The following is a 21,165-nucleotide window of genomic DNA, read 5'->3' as shown; positions in this document are numbered from 1 at the left end:
ATAATTTGATCTTATTTCAGTGTCAATACACAAAAAAGATTCAACAGGGCATTTGGGCAAAGTGGTGCCAAGTATAGCAGCGTTTTAATGACAGTAAGTTAAACCAACATGCACTGAGGTCTGTAGACACCTGCTTTATTAGCTCAAGTACTCCTCCTTGTGGCAAAAGGTCAGAGTTACTTTTATTTCAGTGACTTCTGGTGTTGTTCTGCGGTAATGTTGAGACATATCCTGTTTGCTGCCGTTTAACAACCTTTTAATCCCTGCTGTGGTCGAGTGTCTCTGTTGTCATGAGAACAAAAAACAAAGTGAACAGACAGCTGCCAGCCAGCTTTGCCACTGGGAACCATTATACATCGCCTGTAATAGAGGAGAAACAAATGATGAAACCAACAGGAATTTAAACAGCACTTTCCTTGTAATTTGATATGTAAATATTCAATAATTATCAGAACTTTATTCTTATAAATGTTGAATTTGTGCTTCTTTGTAGACAGATTTGGTCTCTTTTTGGTTGTTTTGCTGACCTGCTGTGTGACTAAAGGTCTCTTTACAGCTGCAATTAACTGGCATTGACTAATTGGAAGTTTACTAATGGAACACTGTGTCTTTTCCCCGTACTTACAACCAAATTACAGTGTTTTCCTGGCAACCTCTTGTAAATTACAGGCCCCCCAAAAAACAAAAAAGCGCTGTTTTCTGACGTTTGATGTTTAACAGAGTTATGATATGTACATGTTCCAGCCTAAAACTGAATTATCTGAGGGCAAGAGGAATAAATGTCCTGGTAAATGACGCCAATGAAATCGGAGCCAATCGCTAATATCAGATTTGGTGTCCTCTGATGATGTTGGAAGATGCTGTGTCAGCATTTTCTGTTTCCCACAACAGTTCCTCTGGGATCTTATGAGGTTACTGCAGTGGTGCCATTGTTGCCGTTGACGTGCTCTTCATACCAGAGAAGGACTTGTTGTTCCAGTGGGAACACTGTTGTCTTTGTCAGTGTGGAGAAAGACGACTTCCACGAGGACACAAATTAACTTCCAGAGCAGACAGTTATGTTCTGGAGGTTTATTTAGCACAGGACACGACGTTAGAACAACTTGACAAACAAATTATAGGCATTTATGGATACAGGTCGTAGAGAGGTGCACAGAAACATAAAACATATTTCACAAGTATATTTAAAGCCTGTTAAGCATTTCACAACTGCTGTCTTTAATTATAAGGCCATGAAATGTATTTATGATTATCTGGCTGACATGGGAACTGCAAGTAAGACAGTGATCATGTAGAACAGATTGTAAACATACAAAAACACGATACACTGATTGTGACTATTGAATAACACTGTTTGTTAGAAAACAGCAAAAATGACAAGATGCTTTTGTTCACAGGTATATTGCACTAGTTGCTTGTAAACACTGAAATGTACTTCAAAATGTATTATATAAATATACTCAAAATTTAGTAGATCTCTCTCAATATCAGTGTGGTACCATGTGTTGTAACTTCCAAGAAGTAATTTGCCTGTTGCCTTAAATTTATACATATAAAGATGTGTACCCACTAAGTTTAATACACATTTATGTCATATATTAAGCATAAATAATAGACACTGTGGAGCAAATACTCAATAGCTGTACAATATAAAGGATTCTCTCAGTTTTTCAACTAAAAAACCTGAAAAAATTGTTAATACATCTTCAAATGGAAATCTTCAAAGACTCAAAAGACAGTGACTTCATGTGATTATTTGAAATTGCACTAGAACAGTAAGGCTTTCATATTCAAGTAGGAAAAACAATTTAACAAGATAAAACTGATGTGTTCTTTGACCTGCCTCTAAAGAAAGCCTGCGCCAGCTATACACATCAAAACACCTTCTGAGGCTTCGTCTCTAAAATGTATATTTATATAAAAAGGATATTTTATGAAACTAGAAGAATATCTTACACTTAAATTGTTCTCTATATTATCCTCTAAATCAACTATTTACTTGTAAAGCCTGTTAGAAATAATAAACCAGATGAAAGCAATAGTAACAAGGAAATATAACTTATATACATTTGTATAAATGATACAAATCTGTAATATAACAGATTAAAAGAACCAAAGATGGCTTGAGTACCAGCTCTAGTTGTTATGTACATACGGACTTTTCAGATGTCCGTCACTGAGGCTTATGACAAATCTGTTCAGCAACATCCTGATGATTTTTTCTGTTGGGGCTCTTTGTGCAACACCGTGGTTTCCTCTCTTGTGTCAACTTTTTGACTCAACATCCTGACAACAACACAATCAGCACCAAGATTACTAAAGTTCATGCTTTAAAAAAATCGGCAGAGGATAAAAGAAAAGTCAGAGGTGGGATGTCTTACCTGGCCACAGTCTCCAAAGACTGAATCACATTTTCGCCCGTGGCAGCGCTGCACTCCATGAATTCAAAGTTGTACTCCTGTGGAGGTAAAACTGCTGTCTTTAGTGTGTGTTTAATAATCAGAATTATATTTTGACATCAGCAGATGAGCTAACAGTGTGAGAGGGTGTAATGCCACAGGTACCTTAGCGAGAATTTCCCCCTCCTGCATTTTAATCTGCCGCTTTGCATGATCACTCTTGTTCCCAAGAAGTAAAATGGTTACATCTTCTGCAGCCCCTTCCTGCAAAACAGTTCGATTATTGTTTGGACTGACACTTTGTGAAGAGGTTCAAATGTTTCAGACAATTTGGTCCCATGTGCTTTAAATCTCAGTTCTATGTAATAATAAAATGAAAGTGTATAATGAAAATGATATTGATTATATATATCAGTATTGGAACACATATTTGATTATATAGATATTACTTGTAGTTTCTGTCATCAGTGTATTGTAGAAATACTCAAGTAAAAGCGTTTTTTTTTTTTTACAAGTAAAAGTTTAAAGTCTTGCTGTCAGTAAAAGTATAAAAAGTATTAGCATCAAAATCTTTCAAAAGTAAAAGTACTCATTATCCAGATTGCCCATTTCAGAATAATATATATATATATATATATATAGTTAATTTTCATCTACTTTATATACTGCTGGGCAGCTTCATCCAAAAGTTACATCCTCATTTATTTGTTGATTGTATTTTATTTTAATGATCTGAGTCTGCAAAGTAACTGGTAACTAAAGATAAGAGATGAAAAATAAATGCAGTGGAGTAAAAGTCACTGAAGCTTTCTGAACACCTTACCTGAATACAGTTCGCCCAGTAGCTGACTGCAGAGAAACTCTGAGAGGAAGTGATGTCGTACATCAGGAGAAAGGCCTGGGCTTTATGGAAAATCTGTCTTGTGATGCTGTGAAACCTTTGAAGGACAACAAAAATGTAATCAGAAATCTAACCTCTTTAAATCAGTAGAGGCCACAAACTTTATAAAACACAACAAGAAGTTAATTTCTTGTCTCACAGCCATTCACAAGTGAACATCACAAATTTGTGTTGCAATACCGTAAAAAAACACTCGGTCGTGACCCTCAAAAGTAGAACGTGTGCTTCTAATTATACAATGATTCTGGTTAGTTAAGTCTGCAAAACCTCCCCTGAGGCATTTCTCAAGAGACACATTCAAGCTTTCCTGGAAAGACTGGTGATGTAAACAAACACAGTGATTGCACAATTGCCTCAACAATGAATTCAAGTGCGTTACAATATTTTAAACCCACAAAGTTGTGTCAAACTCGTTTGTTTTTATGTCATCTCCTTTTATTTGTGTTTTGGGGCTTGCAGTCAGTGGTGACATTTAATGTGGCTGAAAACTAACATTGCATTTCAAACCATGTTATTCTAAATAGGTCAACCAACATGCAACATGTTTAATGAACACATGGACATGTTGTCCTAATTCCACAATACAACAAAATTGCTTGGGTGTGCCAACCAGTTCCTAAACAGGTTACAACCTGGCCTGAAGGAGAATGAACAACATGTTCAGAGAGGCCTCTGTGAGGTATCTCTTGTTTACAATTTCTGTGATCGGCTACAATAGAAAGTGTATGGCGGATCTTATTTATGTAAGCTTCATCAAGTGTGCTCATCAGATGTCTTGGCAGGCTGAGGTGTATGACTGCCGGAGGATATTGTCTTCAGGAAGACAGAGAGACAAGCTGCCCCGGCCACCAGAAAGGTAAAGTGCATCCATACACAGAAGATCCACCCCCATTTCCAGGAATAAAAAGACACACAGTACATGTAGTGCAACATTCAGGTAATCATAAGCCTCAAAATAACACCCTGTACCTCTGATGATGACCTCCTCACAATGACTGTACTGTTCCTACCCACAGCAGACATCAGGAGCTGCTGGACCAGACAGTGCGCCTCGTTATATGATAATGCCAAAAAAGTGAACTGTGTGTTGATGACAACTGGCCTACAGCAACAACACTAGTCATCATGAAGTGGTTCAGCGTGCTCATCATGAGGCACACAAAGCAAGCATGTCAGCTTCAAGATCGACCTTAAGGACACTATGGAAATGGAAATGGTACATGGACTTGCACTTTTCCGATGAAAAGTGCTCTAAAAACTTGTTGAAAACTTGATGGCCTCTGCCATGCACGGTGGTAATCTGCTCATCAGGAGCAGTACAGCACCTCCTAACCAAAGTGCCCCAAGATATTTTTACGCTCAGTCATTCACACACCGATGGAACAATCCCTGGCAGCAATCTGGGGTTTAGTACTGCTGACACTCTGATTAGCGGTTGACCTGCTCTACCTTGAGCCACAGTCGCCCCTAAATCAACTTACATATGTTGCAATATCTGCCTGAAGAGGAAAACAGACTCCAAAAATGGTAAAATGACTGGGATCACTCATTTTTCTTCTTTGCAAAACAAAGTGTTTTCACCAACAGTTCATACATTTGATTGTAACAGCAAAAAAGAAAACAATGAACTCACCTTTCTTGACCTGCTGTATCCCACAGCTTCAGCACCACAGGTTTTCCATCCACCACCACAGTCCACGTGAAGGAATCAATGCCTACAAAATGTATTTATGTTACATTATTCTGTATTTTTAGACTCATTTATGGGACTATAATAGAATAAAGATCAGGATCTTACCAACAGAGGCGGGTAAGTCTAAAGAAAACTTCCCACTTTGAGCTCTCTTTATGAAGGAGGATTTTCCCACACTGCTGTCTCCAACCATCAGCACGTTGTAACTGTTTGATCTGGAAGCTGCTCCTGTTGAACTACCTGCTGAAATGAAACATAAACACTTCCTGGTCACATATTATATTTCTATTTCTTCCCTCTCGCATGATCTCTCTTCAGTCAGCTACATTCTGCTGAGAAGAATTAATGAATGTTCTGTTTACCAAGAGATAACGTCTGTTGACTCTCTCGACTCAAGTGGATTTCAGCATAAGGATGTTGAACTGCCGTCACATGTGCAGGAGTCTTCTCACTGTGGAACAGACAACCAGGAACAGTTCAAACAAAGCGCACATACAGTGGTATACTTAAAGTTTGCAAGTTTTTTGTTCAGTCATCAGTATTCTCCACCAAGTGTTTGAATTTCTTTGAGAAAAGAATCTGCTCAACCCTCCTGAATACAACCATGAGTTTACAACTTTATGATTTTTAAGTTGATAATTAAAATTACTTGTTTGAGTCTGTCATTTGGTGTGTGCGGTAAATCGATTTTAATAATTCACTTAAATTGTAGAAAAGGTAGACAACAGATAATCTGATCTTTGTCAGTTTAAATTAATAAATCACATTAAATAATATTAGATTTCTTTCTCTGACTTCTATAAAAGAAAATATGACATGGTCGAGTCAAGGTTGCTTTCAATTTCAGTTCAATTCAATGGGTTTTAGTGGCATTACCTTTAATGTGTTGCCAAAGAACTAAACAGTTTTAATATGAGCAAGATATTGGAATAGATAAATTAAACAAAAAAAAAATGTCATTGTTTCCAGAAGGAGAAAACTGTCTTGCAGTAAAGAAAAACATGGCAAAAACAAAAAACATGCAGTAAACAATGTTAAACGTGCAAGAATTCATACTCAACAATCGTTTGATTTAGCATCAGAATAACTCAGCTGGAGCGACACCATCCATCATGTCCATCTCTCTCATTCTTCCATCTCATTCTGTTAGGAAGCTGAATACCAAACAACCAATGTCCCTAGCATTCATGAAGCAAACCTGTTTTTCACCACATAGTGTGTTTACTACATATACATTCTGCGCAATGATTAGTGTACACCTCAGGCTTGTGTGAGTCAGAGGCTTAGCCACTTGGATGAGCCACATGGTTGAGTGGCAAATGTCTTCGACAGTTTAGTGAATACTGTACATGAGCTTGAGCTGACAGTGGAAGTGTTTGTAGATAAAAAAAACACTGATGCAGAATTGTTTGTGCAATAATACAAAAGGGATTAAACGGCAGGCTGGCAAATATTATACTTTGTCTAAAAACTATGTGGAGGGTAGGTTGAATGTCTGAGGTTTAGGGTTAGGTCACATAACTCTTGATATAATCATTGTTTACTGATTCTGATTAACAGTTACACATGAACCCAGACTATCTACAGTGATGTTTTAGTGGCTGAGGTTATAGTTCATTGCTGTGTATAACCACTGTGATCCAATGTGCCTGTAATTAAATCAAATACGCTGTAATAGAGCTATAATTTTACTGGCAGTTAATCCATGTTGATGTGAATAAAGACTGTGACTGATAACTGATTGTGAAGTTCTGGGCTGATACTGATGTTGAAAATAACAATTTGGATCTCTGTTATTTTGAACTATTTTTAAGTCATTCAGTCTTTCATTGTGTCTTTAAAGTGGCACTAATTCGATCATACTCTTTCTCAGGAAACCATTTTCATCTCCAACCATCTTTGTCATGAAAATAATTTTTCTTTGAACGGTAACTGCTTCAAAGAATTTCTCAACACTTACGTAGCCTTACAGACTGATGGCAGGGATGTCACGAGCCAGCAGCTCATGGATGTGCCAAAGCAGAATTGATGTGACACAACAGATAAACGTCTGCCACAGCTATCTGTGAATGCCATCTTATTTCCTGATAGGCTGACCGCAGCCAACAAGGGGAATAAGCAGCTGATGCTCAGCTGATACACCGGTAATACTAACTCAACCAAGTAGATCAACACTTTACTGCAGGAAGCTCATGAGGCAGCTGGACAAAGCCTTTGAGGCCACAGTCAGTTGGTGTCTGACTTTTTTGATTAATTGATGGATATATTTTATTTCAAACATGTAAAAACAAAAGAAAACAAATAGTAAAATAAGAGCTTTCAAAGAAAAAAACCCCTAACAAAATAAAAAAACAGGAATGAAAACAGCAAACAAAGTCAGTAAAAGAATACTCAAAAAACAACACAGCTGACATGTTTAGAAAAGGAGAAGGAAGTAGAAGTATAAACCACACTTACATCACAGGCTTCAAGTGTTGACCCTTCTTTGAGCTGCTGATGTTGGATGATGGTTTCTTTGCACTTTCATCAACCTGCACAGCCAAAAAATATCTCCATCATGAGGCGACACTTGGCCAGATTCTACCTTGATTGCAGAGTTCATCTTTAATCTATGACACTTTGATATACAGCTTACATATTGTTTACTCTTTGGTTTGCCAAATCAAAAAAGGATCATCTTCGTTTCATACTAAGCTCTTGAAAGTCAGCAGTTGCAGATCTAAACTTTGCATTCAACAGGAGTAATCCTCTGGCACACAGATTGTGTGGTGTTTGTTTTTTGAAGTATTAGGTGAGGATATTATCAGACTTTCAGGAATTTTTACTGTTTGTACTCCCATTGATATATGATGTAACTGCAACCATTACAAGCTGTGCAAGGCCTTTTCTCTTAAGATTCGGCTTTGCATGCTTCGCCCAACTCCTTTGCCATCGCTCCTTGAATTGCTGTCATTTAGGCCTAACAGAAGTGAGTAAGAGACAGAAATACACACCCCCCATTGAGATCAAGAAGTCAGATAAATGTCTATGTTCTCCTTTCCCCATGTGAAATGTGTAGTGTGAGCCACATGTTCCTCATTTTAGTTGCTTGTGTCATTTGTTCTCTTTGCGACCACAAGCACTTGACCAGTGTGCAAGAGGTTTTATGAAAACAGGAAGTACAAGACATAATAGACTTATCTAGCAAAAGAACACTGAGACTTGTCCAGTATTAATCATCTACTTCAGGCTAAAGGAATAAAAAAAAAAAAAAGTTGCATTTGTTTAGAAACCTCCCTGAGAATTGGTCTAAAAAAGCTAATTCAAATCAAGTACAGAACTCTGTCTGTTCATCAGTTCAGGTACATTGGAAACAATCATTGAAGATTCACAAAAGAAATAATTTGATTGTGAAAAAGAAGAATAAAACTGCTTAACTACTTACCTCTGTTATTTTGTCCAGGCCAAAAGACTCTTCTTCAGCTGTCTTAATGGCACCTTCATCTATGATACTTGTGACATCTCCTTCATTTTGTGTATCTGTTACTCTGTCCCCTCCTGGAGTTTGGTTTACATTGCTCTGGTGTCCACGTGACTTCCGGTTAGATCCCAGTTTTCTTCTTCGTCCACCAGCTGCTTCTGACATTACATCAGCTTTGGGAGAAGTGGATGGTATCGCAGGTAAATAACTGGGAGTTAGTTGATGCTCTGTTTCTACTACTTGGCCATGAGAAACAGGATTTTCCTCAAATGTCTGTTCAGATGGAGGTCTGAAGTGAGACTCAACATCGTCACTGTCTTTGTCTTCTGTGTGAAGTTGTGGTTCTTTTTCTTTGATGCTTGGGAAACTTTCGGTCTTTACATCTTCAACATTTGTGGCTGGTGCCTCATCATCCATCTCCTGCTTTTCATGCAAGTCTTCCCTTTTGCTTCGTGATCCAAGATTCCTGCGGGTTGAGCCCATCTTTCTTCTCCTGTGTGGACTTGAGCTCCTCATCTCGAGACTTTTGTTGTCGGCTTCTTCATTCACCTCACTCAGATCTTGCACACTAGCCTGGGTGTGTTTTTGCTCTTCTCCAACTTCTCCTCTGACTTCAGACTTCACTATTTCCAAATCTGCCACAGCCACAGCTGATGATTCTGCTGATTCCAAAGCTTGGTCTTGTATAACATTTACACTCTCTGGCCTTTCTTCATCACTTTGTATGGAAACAGAGGTAACATGCATCTCAGGTACAGTAAAATCATCTAGTTGTGATGGCTCCACATTAACATCTACATTTCTCTCACTATCCCTTATATCCGCTGCATGAGCAAACTTAATAGGATTAACAACTTCGTTGTTGAAGGCTAATTGCTCGGGAAGTAGGGCCTTCAAATAATCTTTGTCTGATATCATACTGCTCTGTATACTCTCCAGGTCGGCGGTGTTGCTTTGTAGCTTTTGCCCCTTGTCGGTAACAGCGGTAGTTTCTTCAGTAGCTTCCTGTTGTTCTTTATTTGCAGTGCTGAGTGGTGGTTTTGTATTTTCATTCTTTGATACTTCTGCAGTTACATTCATTGGTAACTCCTCCATCACTTCCATTTTGTCCAAGTTTCTCATGTCATCTCTGTCTTTTGTTTCATCTTTGTCGTCCATGCCTTTCTCTGGTTTCCTACCGAGTTGAGTCCGGCGAGTAGAGGCCAACTTTCTCCTCTTCTGTTTGGATTTTCCTTGCAAATTTTCACTGTTATCTAATTGAGTTCTCTCTTGTATCCCTTGTTGGCTGTCAGATGCATCCACCGCTGTAGAAATTCCACTTTCCTCAGGCACATCCATAGCTGGCTCTGCTCTCAAGTTTTCCTTGCGACCAAATGGAGCTGAAGTGTCAGTTTTGTTGTGTGCAGCAGCAAACGGTTCAGCATGTGTAAACTCCTGCGCAGCATTAATTTCTTGGTCTTTCTTTGTAGGATCTGCAAATCTTTTCTCCAACTTCACCCTGTCCATGATCGTGACATCTCCGACTGTTTCTGTTGCCCCATCTGTCTGTTGTAAAGCTTCCGTCTTTTGTACATGACAGGCATCTTCTTGCTCAAGAACATCCAAAGTGATTGGCCTTGTAGTGACATAGTCATCATGATATGAGATATTCTGTATGTCTGAATCATCCTCTGGTGATTGTATCGAGTCAGTTTTAACTGTGTCATGTCCTGTAAACTGAACTAAATTCTCTTTTGTGACATTCTTTTCCTCATCACTGACATCCTTGTTGGATTCGTCATCTTTACTTGAGCTTGAAGCAACATTGGTTGTCACATTTGTACTGTTGTCTATAATTTTCTGTGACAAAACTGTGTCTTTCTCCAGCATCATTTCGGTGCTGTCTCCGTAATTTACAGTTGATCTTTTTTTTCTAATTTTCTGAACAGATCTGAAGTCTAGGTCGGGTTGCTTTTGTAATTCTTCCTGCCTTGTTGTCTCCGCTGCTGATGAGATATTTGTTGGGTCAAGGACTCCATCACTCCTTGTAGTTTCTACAACATCTTCTTTGTGTTCATGGTATGATTCAGCGACAGATTCCTCAATCTGCTGTCGTCCTTTATTTCTACGGCTAGACCCCAGTTTTCTTCTGTTTCTAGTGGTGTTGAAGCCTGCGGGGGTTTGCTCCTCTCCTCTTACAGAATTGTCCTGATGTTGGGAGTCCAAAGAAGCATTTGTTTCTGATTGCAGGGTTTGTAAAGATTCACTCTCCTCATTTGAGGAAAAATAAATTTGATGCATTTCTTGCATTTGCTTCAACTTGACTAACTCCTCATGTACTTCATTTACAGCATCCTCTGACTGTGCAGATCCTCTGACTTGAGATAAGCTAACATGCTCTTTTTGTGCCTCATGTATCTCTTTTGCTGATAAAAATGCTGGTTGCTCAACACTGCATTCAATTACAGTATGTTCGCCTAGGCTGTGTTTTTCTGTGTCTTTCTCCAGCTTGGCAGAAGAGTCTGTTTCCTCTGATTTTAAATGTGACTCACTCAACAAATAGTTGTCCTGTAAATTTCCACCCTGCCCTAACAATTCTGTGTCCTTGTCTTCGTGTTTGCTTTCACTCTCTGTTACAGAATACACATCGGGACATTCTTCTTCTGGCATCTTCATCAAACCTGATTGGTCAACTAGCAGTTCATCTACTGTTACACTTGAATGTAAACTTGAAGCAGTGAGCTCAGAGATGCCAACAGGTGCATTTTCTCTGACCTGATCACTTACGTCTTCAGTATGAGCTGTGTCACGTGTGTCAATTCCTTCCTGGATGGTTTCCACTGATTTGTCCTGCACTGCTGTCTCTATTGTGAAAGACATTTTTGTTGTTTCAATGGATTCATTATCCCTGGTATGTCCAACAACTTCCTCTGTAGGTCTGTGGTATGATTCTGTAACAGAGTCCTTGGCATGCTGTCGTCCTTTATTTCTACGGCTAGACCCCAGTTTTCTTCTGTTACCAATGGGCTTGAAGTTTGTGTCACTTTGCTCAGGTTGGGAGTCGGAAGGAGGATATGTTTCTGATGGCAGGATTTGTAAAGATCTGTCTTTTTCATCTTCAGGGGAGTGTCCTTCCTTCTCTTGAGGAACTGATTGTTCAGCACTGGGTTTTATATCATCGTCTACTCTGCCTTCAATCTCATACACCTGACCAAGGCCAGCGTCTACTCTTTCTATGTCATTGATGTGTACTTGCTTTGTATCATAGACATTATAATCCTCATTTGTCTGTTCTAAAGCCTCAAAGTTGTCTTCTTTTGTAGGATGCACACCCTGTTCGTCATAAGGATTTGAATCTTCCTGTTTGGTGGCAGAATCATCAGTACTTTCCACAATCAACTCAGATTGGTTTGTGTCACTGACTTCAGCTTGGTCTATCAGGTTGTCAGAAATTATTTCAGACTTTTCTGTGGCATCAAGTGTCACACTTTCAGAGGAATGATCGATTTCATGCATCTGTGTCGAATGAACCTCCTCTTCATGCACTTTGTTTCCAGCATCCTCTGAATGTTGAACAGCTCGAACTTCTTGACTCTGAAGAGTGTCCAAATTGTCCATTCCCTCCAGCCTGTAGCTCACTGATTCATCTGACACCTTAAAGTCAGACTCTCTTTCATAATTGTCTTCTTGAAGATTTTCACTTTTAGGAGCTAAACTTTCCAGATCAGTCTCTGGATAGTTTGATGTAGTGGGGTTCTGGACCTCAGAAGAGTAATCTGGCATGATGTCTGTATATAAAGAGCTGTCATGTGTGGTAGGCGTGACAACATCATTCTCACTCCCTTGACTGAATTCTTCTTGACTCGTGCTCTCTATTGCCACTAGCATTTGTGGTGTTTCGAGGGCTTCCTTACCCCTGAGACTTTCTACAACTTCATCTTTTTCTTTATGGTATGATTCAGCAACAGAGTCCTTGGCATGCTGTCGTCCTTTATTTCGACGACTAGAGCCAAGTTTTCTTCTGTTCCCAATAGGGTGTAAGTCTGTGTCGTTTTGTTGAGGTTGGGAGTCCAAAGGAGCGTGTATTTCTGATTGCAGGGTTTGTGAAGAAGAGTCACTCTCCTCCATTTCAGAGAAGAGTCCTTCCTTCTCCTGATGAACTGTTTGTTCAGCACTGGGTTTTACATCATCCTCTACATGGCCTTCAACCTCATACACCTGACCTAATGCACTGTCTACTCGTTCTATGCCACTGGTCTGTGGTATCTTGGTATCCTCGTTTGTCTGTTCTAAAGTCTTAAAGTTATCTTCTTTTGTAGGATGCTCGTCCTGTTTGTCATCAGAACCTGAATCTTCCTGCTTAGTAGCAGAATCATCAGCACTTTCCAACATCGGCTCAGATTGGTTTGTGTTACTGACTTCAGCTTTGTCAGTCAGATTGCCAGAAATTATTTCGGACTTTTCTGTGGCATCATGTGTCACATTATCAGAATGGTGAGCAATTTCATGCATTTCTGTTGGATTAACCTCCTGTTCGTGCACTTCGTGCACAGCATCCTCTGAATGCTGAGCAGCTTTGACTTCATATAAGTTGAAATGCTTAATCATTTCCTCATGTGTAGACAACTCCTCTTTTGATGATGAATCTATTGCACGTTCAACACTGTATTGAGGTTCTGTATGCTCTCTTGAGCTGTTATTTTCTGTGGCTATCTCTGCTGTGATTGAACACTCTATATCTTCTGATTTTAAATGTGACTCCCTCACCAAATTGTTGTCCTGTAAATTTCCATCCTGCCTTAATAATTCGGTGTACTCGTCTCCATCCTTGCTTTCTTTTTGTGTGACAGAATACACATTGGGAAGTTCTTGTGGCATCTCCACTGAATTTGATTGGTCCATTAGCTGTTGACCTGCTGTTGAAAGCAGTAAACTTGAAGCAGTAAGCTCAGAGATGCCAATATGAGCATATTCTTTGACCTCTTCAGTTTGAGCAGTGTCACGTGTGTCAATTCCTTCCTGGATGGTTTCCACTGATTTGTCCTGCGCTGCTGTCTCTATTGTGAAAGACATTTTTGTTGTTTCAATGGATTCATTATCCCTGGTATGTCCAACAACTTCCTCTGTAGGTCTGTGGTATGATTCTGCAACAGAGTCCTTGGCGTGCTGCCTTCCCTTGTTTCGACGGCTAGACCCCAGTTTTCTTCTGTTACCAATGGGGTTGAAGTTTGTGTCACTTTGCTCAGGTTGGGAGTCAGAAGGAGGATATGTTTCTGATGGCAGGGTTTGTAAAGATTTGTCTTTTTCATCCTCAGAGGAGTGTCCTTCCTTGTCTAGAAGAACTGATTGTTCAGCACTGGGTTTCATATCATCGTCTACTCTGCCTTCAATCTCATACACCTGACCAAGGCCAGCGTCTACTTTTTCTATGTCATCGATGTGTACTTGCTTTGTATCATAGACATTATAATCCTCATTTGTCTGTTCTAAAGCCTCAAAGTTGTCTTCTTTTGTAGGATGCACACCCTGTTCGTCATAAGGATTTGAATCTTCCTGTTTGGTGGCAGAATCATCAGTACTTTCCACAATCAACTCAGATTGGTTTGTGTCACTGACTTCAGCTTGGTCTATCAGGTTGTCAGAAATTATTTCAGACTTTTCTGTGGCATCAAGTGTCACACTTTCAGAGGAGTGATCGATTTCACGCATCTGTGTTGGATTAACCTCCTGTTCATGCACTTTGTTTCCAGCATCCTCTGAATGTTGAGCAGCTCGGTCTTCTTGACTCTGAAGAGTGTCCAATTTGTCCATTCCCTCCAGCCTGTACCTCACTGATTCATCAGACACCTTAAAGTCAGACTCTCTTTCATAATTGTCTTCTTGAAGATTTTCACTTTTAGGAGCTAAACTTTCCAGATCAGTCTCTGGATAGTTTGATGTAGTGGGGTTCTGGACCTCAGAAGAGTAATCTGGCATGATGTCTGTATATAAAGAGCTGTCATGTGTGGTAGGCGTGACAACATCATTCTCACTCCCTTGACTGAATTCTTCTTGACTCGTGCTCTCTATTGCCACTAGCATTTGTGGTGTTTCGAGGGCTTCCTTACCCCTGAGACTTTCTACAACTTCATCTTTTTCTTTATGGTATGATTCAGCAACAGAGTCCTTGGCATGCTGTCGTCCTTTATTTCGACGACTAGAGCCAAGTTTTCTTCTGTTCCCAATAGGGTGTAAGTCTGTGTCGTTTTGTTGAGGTTGGGAGTCCAAAGGAGCGTGTATTTCTGATTGCAGGGTTTGTGAAGAAGAGTCACTCTCCTCCATTTCAGAGAAGAGTCCTTCCTTCTCCTGATGAACTGTTTGTTCAGCACTGGGTTTTACATCATCCTCTACATGGCCTTCAACCTCATACACCTGACCTAATGCACTGTCTACTCGTTCTATGCCACTGGTCTGTGGTATCTTGGTATCCTCATTTGTCTGTTCTAAAGTCTTAAAGTTATCTTCTTTTGTAGGATGCTCGTCCTGTTTGTCATCAGAACCTGAATCTTCCTGCTTAGTAGCAGAATCATCAGCACTTTCCAACATCGGCTCAGATTGGTTTGTGTTACTGACTTCAGCTTTGTCAGTCAGATTGCCAGAAATTATTTCAGACTTTTCTGTGGCATCATGTGTCACATTATCAGAATGGTGAGCAATTTCATGCATTTCTGTTGGATTAACCTCCTGTTCGTGCACTTCGTGCACAGCATCCTCTGAATGCTGAGCAGCTTTGACTTCATATAAGTTGAAATGCTTAATCATTTCCTCATGTGTCGACAACTCCTCTTTTGGTGATGAAACTATTGCTCGTTCAACACTGTATTGAGGTTCTGTATGCTCTCTTGAGCTGTTATTATCTGTGGCTATCTCTGCTGTGATTGAACACTCTATATCTTCTGATTTTAAATGTGACTCCCTCACCAAATTGTTGTCCTGTAAATTTCCATCCTGCCTTAATAATTCGGTGTACTCGTCTCCATCCTTGCTTTCTTTTTGTGTGACAGAATACACATTGGGAAGTTCTTGTGGCATCTCCACTGAATTTGATTGGTCCATTAGCTGTTGACCTGCTGTTGAAAGCAGTAAACTTGAAGCAGTAAGCTCAGAGATGCCAATATGAGCATATTCTTTGACCTCTTCAGTTTGAGCAGTGTCACGTGTGTCAATTCCTTCCTGGATGGTTTCCACTGATTTGTCCTGCGCTGCTGTCTCTATTGTGAAAGACATTTTTGTTGTTTCAATGGATTCATTATCCCTGGTATGTCCAACAACTTCCTCTGTAGGTCTGTGGTATGATTCTGCAACAGAGTCCTTGGCGTGCTGCCTTCCCTTGTTTCGACGGCTAGACCCCAGTTTTCTTCTGTTACCAATGGGGCTGAAGTTTGTGTCACTTTGCTCAGGTTGGGAGTCAGAAGGAGGATATGTTTCTGATGGCAGGGTTTGCAAAGATTTGTCTTTTTCATCTTCAGAGGAGTGTCCTTCCTTCTCTAGAAGAACTGATTGTTCAGCACTGGGTTTCATATCATCGTCTACTCTGCCTTCAATCTCATACACCTGACCAAGGCCAGCGTCTACTCTTTCTATGTCATCGATGTGTACTTGCTTTGTATCATAGACATTATAATCCTCATTTGTCTGTTCTAAAGCCTCAAAGTTGTCTTCTTTTGTAGGATGCACACCCTGTTCGTCATAAGGATTTGAATCTTCCTGTTTGGTGGCAGAATCATCAGTACTTTCCACAATCAACTCAGATTGGTTTGTGTCACTGACTTCAGCTTGGTCTATCAGGTTGTCAGAAATTATTTCAGACTTTTCTGTGGCATCAAGTGTCACACTTTCAGAGGAGTGATCGATTTCATGCATCTGTGTTGGATTAACCTCCTGTTCATGCACTTTGTTTCCAGCATCCTCTGAATGTTGAGCAGCTTGGTCTTCTTGACTCTGAAGAGTGTCCAATTTGTCCATTCCCTCCAGCCTGTAGCTCACTGATTCATCAGACACCTTAAAGTCAGACTCTCTTTCATAATTGTCTTCTTGAAGATTTTCACTTTTAGGAGCTAAACTTTCCAGATCAGTCTCTGGATAGTTTGATGTAGTGGGGTTCTGGACCTCAGAAGAGTAATCTGGCATGATGTCTGTATATAAAGAGCTGTCATGTGTGGTAGGCGTGACAACATCATTCTCACTCCCTTGACTGAATTCTTCTTGACTCGTGCTCTCTATTGCCACTAGCATTTGTGTTGTTTCGAGGGCTTCCTTACCCCTGAGACTTTCTACAACTTCATCTTTTTCTTCATGGTATGATACAGCAACAGAGTCCTTGGCATGCTGTCGTCCTTTATTTCGACGACTAGAGCCCAGTTTTCTTCTGTTCCCAATAGGGTGTAAGTCTGTGTCGTTTTGTTGAGGTTGGGAGTCCAAAGGAGCGTGTATTTCTGATTGCAGGGTTTGTGAAGAAGAGTCACTCTCCTCCATTTCAGAGAAGAGTCCTTCCTTCTCCTGATGAACTGTTTGTTCAGCACTGGGTTTTACATCATCCTCTACATGGCCTTCAACCTCATACACCTGACCTAATGCACTGTCTACTCGTTCTATGCCACTGGTCTGTGGTATCTTGGTATCCTCATTTGTCTGTTCTAAAGTCTTAAAGTTATCTTCTTTTGTAGGATGCTCGTCCTGTTTGTCATCAGAACCTGAATCTTCCTGCTTAGTAGCAGAATCATCAGCACTTTCCAACATCGACTCAGATTGGTTTGTGTTACTGACTTCAGCTTTGTCCATCAGATTGCCAGAAATTATTTCAGACTTTTCTGTGGCATCATGTGTCACATTATCAGAATGGTGAGCAATTTCATGCATTTCTGTTGGATTAACCTCCTGTTCGTGCACTTCGTGCACAGCATCCTCTGAATGCTGAGCAGCTTTGACTTCATATAAGTTGAAATGCTTAATCATTTCCTCATGTGTAGACAACTCCTCTTTTGATGATGAATCTATTGCACGTTCAACACTGTATTGAGGTTCTGTATGCTCTCTTGAGCTGTTATTTTCTGTGGCTATCTCTGCTGTGATTGAACACTCTATATCTTCTGATTTTAAATGTGACTCCCTCACCAAATTGTTGTCCTGTAAATTTCCATCCTGCCTTAATAATTCGGTGTACTCGTCTCCATCCTTGCTTTCTTTTTGTGTGACAGAATACACATTGGGAAGTTCTTGTGGCATCTCCACTGAATTTGATTGGTCCATTAGCTGTTGACCTGCTGTTGAAAGCAGTAAACTTGAAGCAGTAAGCTCAGAGATGCCAATATGAGCATATTCTTTGACCTCTTCAGTTTGAGCAGTGTCACGTGTGTCAATTCCTTCCTGGATGGTTTCCACTGATTTTTCCTGCGCTGCTGTCTCTATTGTGAAAGACATTTTTGTTGTTTCAATGGATTCATTATCCCTGGTATGTCCAACAACTTCCTCTGTAGGTCTGTGGTATGATTCTGCAACAGAGTCCTTGGCGTGCTGCCTTCCCTTGTTTCGACGGCTAGACCCCAGTTTTCTTCTGTTACCAATGGGGTTGAAGTTTGTGTCACTTTGCTCAGGTTGGGAGTCAGAAGGAGGATATGTTTCTGATGGCAGGGTTTGTAAAGATTTGTCTTTTTCATCCTCAGAGGAGTGTCCTTCCTTCTCTAGAAGAACTGATTGTTCAGCACTGGGTTTCATATCATCGTCTATTCTGCCTTCAATCTCATACACCTGACCAAGGCCAGCGTCTACTTTTTCTATGTCATCGATGTGTACTTGCTTTGTATCATAGACATTATAATCCTCATTTGTCTGTTCTAAAGCCTCAAAGTTGTCTTCTTTTGTAGGATGCACACCCTGTTCGTCATAAGGATTTGAATCTTCCTGTTTGGTGGCAGAATCATCAGTACTTTCCACAATCAACTCAGATTGGTTTGTGTCACTGACTTCAGCTTGGTCTATCAGGTTGTCAGAAATTATTTCAGACTTTTCTGTGGCATCAAGTGTCACACTTTCAGAGGAGTGATCGATTTCATGCATTTGTGTTGGATTAACCTCCTGTTCATGCATTTTGTTTCCAGCATCCTCTGAATGTTGAGCAGCTCGGTCTTCTTGACTCTGAAGAGTGTCTAATTTGTCCATTCCCTCCAGCCTGTAGCCCACTGATTCATCAGACACCTTAAAGTCAGACTCTCTTTCATAATTGTCTTCTTGAAGATTTTCACTTTTAGGAGCTAAACTTTCCGGATCAGTCTCTGGATAGTTTGATGTAGTGGGGTTCTGGACCTCAGAAGAGTAATCTGGCATAATGTCTGTATATAAAGAGCTGTCATGTGTGGTAGGCGTGACAACATCATTCTCACTTCCTTGACTGAATTCTTCTTGACTCGTGCTCTCTATTGCCACTAGCATTTGTGTTGTTTCGAGGGCTTCCTTACCCCTGAGACTTTCTACAACTTCATCTTTTTCTTCATGGTATGATACAGCAACAGAGTCCTTGGCATGCTGTCGTCCTTTATTTCGACGACTAGAGCCAAGTTTTCTTCTGTTCCCAATAGGGTGTAAGTCTGTGTCGTTTTGTTGAGGTTGGGAGTCCAAAGGAGCGTGTATTTCTGATTGCAGGGTTTGTGAAGAAGAGTCACTCTCCTCCATTTCAGAGGAGAGTCCTTCCTTCTGCTGATGAACTGTTTGTTCAGCACTGGGTTTTATATCGTCCTCTACATGGCCTTCAACCTCATACACCTGACCTAATGCACTGTCTACTCGTTCTATGCCACTGATCTGTGGTATCTTGGTATCCTCGTTTGTCTGTTCTAAAGTCTTAAAGTTATCTTCTTTTGTAGGATGCTCGTCCTGTTTGTCATCAGGATCTGAATCTTCCTGCTTAGTAGCAGAATCATCAGCACTTTCCAACATCGACTCAGATTGGTTTCTGGTACTTACTTCAGCTTTGTCAGCTTCAGAATTTTCACCTTGTGTCACATTATCAGAGAAGTGATTGATTTCATGCATTTCTGTTGGATTAGCCTCCTGTTCATGCACCTTGTTGACAGCATCCCCTGAATGCTGAGGAACCTTGACTTCAGATACATTGAAATCTTCATTTTTTTCCTCATCAGTCTGCAACTTCTCGTTTGGTGATGAAAATGCTGCTTGCTCAACACTGTATTCAAGTTCAGTATTTTCTCTGGGGCTGCTTTTATCTGTGGTTACCTCCGCTGTGATAGAGAACTCTATATCGTCTAATTTCACATGTGACTCACTCACCACATAGTTGCCCTGTAAATTTCCATCCTGCTTTAACAATTCTTTGCCCTCATCTCTTTCTTTGCTTTCTTTTACTGTTACACTTCCAGCAGTCAACTCAGAGATGCGAAATGTATCTGCATTCTCTCTGAGTTCCTCACTCTGAGGAGTTTTGTCAGTTCCTCCATGCTTGGTTTCCTCTAATTTAAAAGAATCAGACACTTCTATATTGTCGGTGGAAATTTCATCTTGGTCTGCTAGCAAATTTTCACTTTTGGGAACAAAACTTTCCAGGTTCACATCGGGAGAGTTTGTTGTAGTAGAGTTACAAATCTCAGAAGAATAATCAGGTGTATTGGCCAAGAAAGAGCCGTCATGTGTTGCAGACTCAGTCCCTTGACTTAATTCTTCCTGCCTCTGAGCTTGTATTGTTTTTTCGGTTTCATTACCCCTTGTCTGTTCCTCAACTTTCTCTCTTGGTTTGACGTATAATTCAGAGTCCTTCACATGCTGTCCTCCTTTATTTCTTCGACTAGATCCCAGTTTTCTTCTGTTTGCAGTGAGTTCTGGTGAAGGTGGTTTTTGGGTCTCAGATTGTGAATTGTCAGGATTATCAAATACATTTAATGATTCACTTTTTTCTTCTGATATGAAGGGTTGTGCTACAGAGGTACTGTCTGTTATGTGGAACTCATCAACTTCAGACGTTTTATTTTGGTTTGCTACCCGACGGCGTGAACCAATTCTTTTTTTCTTTGCACTTTGAGCCGACATGACTTCTAATCTTCTCTCCTAGAGCATGAGACATTCAGTTATGCAATGAGTCAGCAAATCACGTTGAGATCTAGCACATATCAGCATCAGATAACATCATCTGAAGCTCAAGAAAATATATACAACAGTAAATACGTACTAATAATTTCTGTCTCCATAAACTCATGGGAAACAAAACAATTTCATTCTCCAACACTACACAAACACAAAACATCTAGACGTACACTGATTTTAGATACTTGTGGCTCAATACTACTGTATACTGCTTGGTCACTCTCAAGTGAGAACTCAAGTCATTTCCTTTTAAAATGATTAACTGCTCTACATGTTCATCAGGAAACAAGAACGGTTTGAGAAACAATTATAAATGAAAAACTATTTCAGGCCTTTTACACAATTGTTAAAACGCCACATGTACTCACCACCCCAATCTGGCACCTTTGTCGCCTCACAACATGAGCCGCTTTGTAATGTCATCTGCCTATGCTGAACGGTAGTTACATTTCACACGAGGGGGTTGTTCCTTTACTGCAACTGTGACTGATAGTTTCCTGTGTGGGTTATACTTGCAGCCTTTATCAGGCAACAGCAACAACATCCACTACTTCCTGAACTGAAGCAAGCTTAATTTTCCATATTTCCTTACATTTGATTGTTG

The 21,165-nt window shown here is 40.2% G+C and overlaps 1 protein-coding gene across 1 annotated transcript; it reads right to left on the bottom strand.

Annotated features, from left to right (window-relative positions):
* Positions 1-1,014: 1,014 nt before the first annotated feature.
* On the bottom strand, positions 1,015-20,967 carry rab44 (RAB44, member RAS oncogene family). The gene is made up of 10 exons (XM_084349780.1): positions 20,930-20,967; positions 8,418-20,525; positions 7,451-7,524; positions 5,356-5,444; positions 5,099-5,233; positions 4,934-5,015; positions 3,223-3,337; positions 2,565-2,663; positions 2,382-2,458; positions 1,015-2,286 (listed from the first exon to the last, which is right to left on the bottom strand). Exons 2-10 carry the CDS (start codon positions 20,505-20,507, stop codon positions 2,199-2,201), a joined length of 12,849 nt encoding a protein of 4,282 aa, XP_084205906.1. The 5' UTR covers positions 20,508-20,525; positions 20,930-20,967; the 3' UTR covers positions 1,015-2,198.
* Between the last annotated feature and the right edge of the window lie 198 nt (positions 20,968-21,165).

This window comes from Pagrus pagrus, assembly GCF_965226575.1.
Source record: "Pagrus pagrus genome assembly, chromosome: 3".
NCBI classification, from domain to species: Eukaryota; Metazoa; Chordata; class Actinopteri; order Spariformes; family Sparidae; genus Pagrus; species Pagrus pagrus.
Note: the sequence above shows the minus strand (reverse complement) of the source record. Positions and strands in the feature narration are given on the sequence as shown.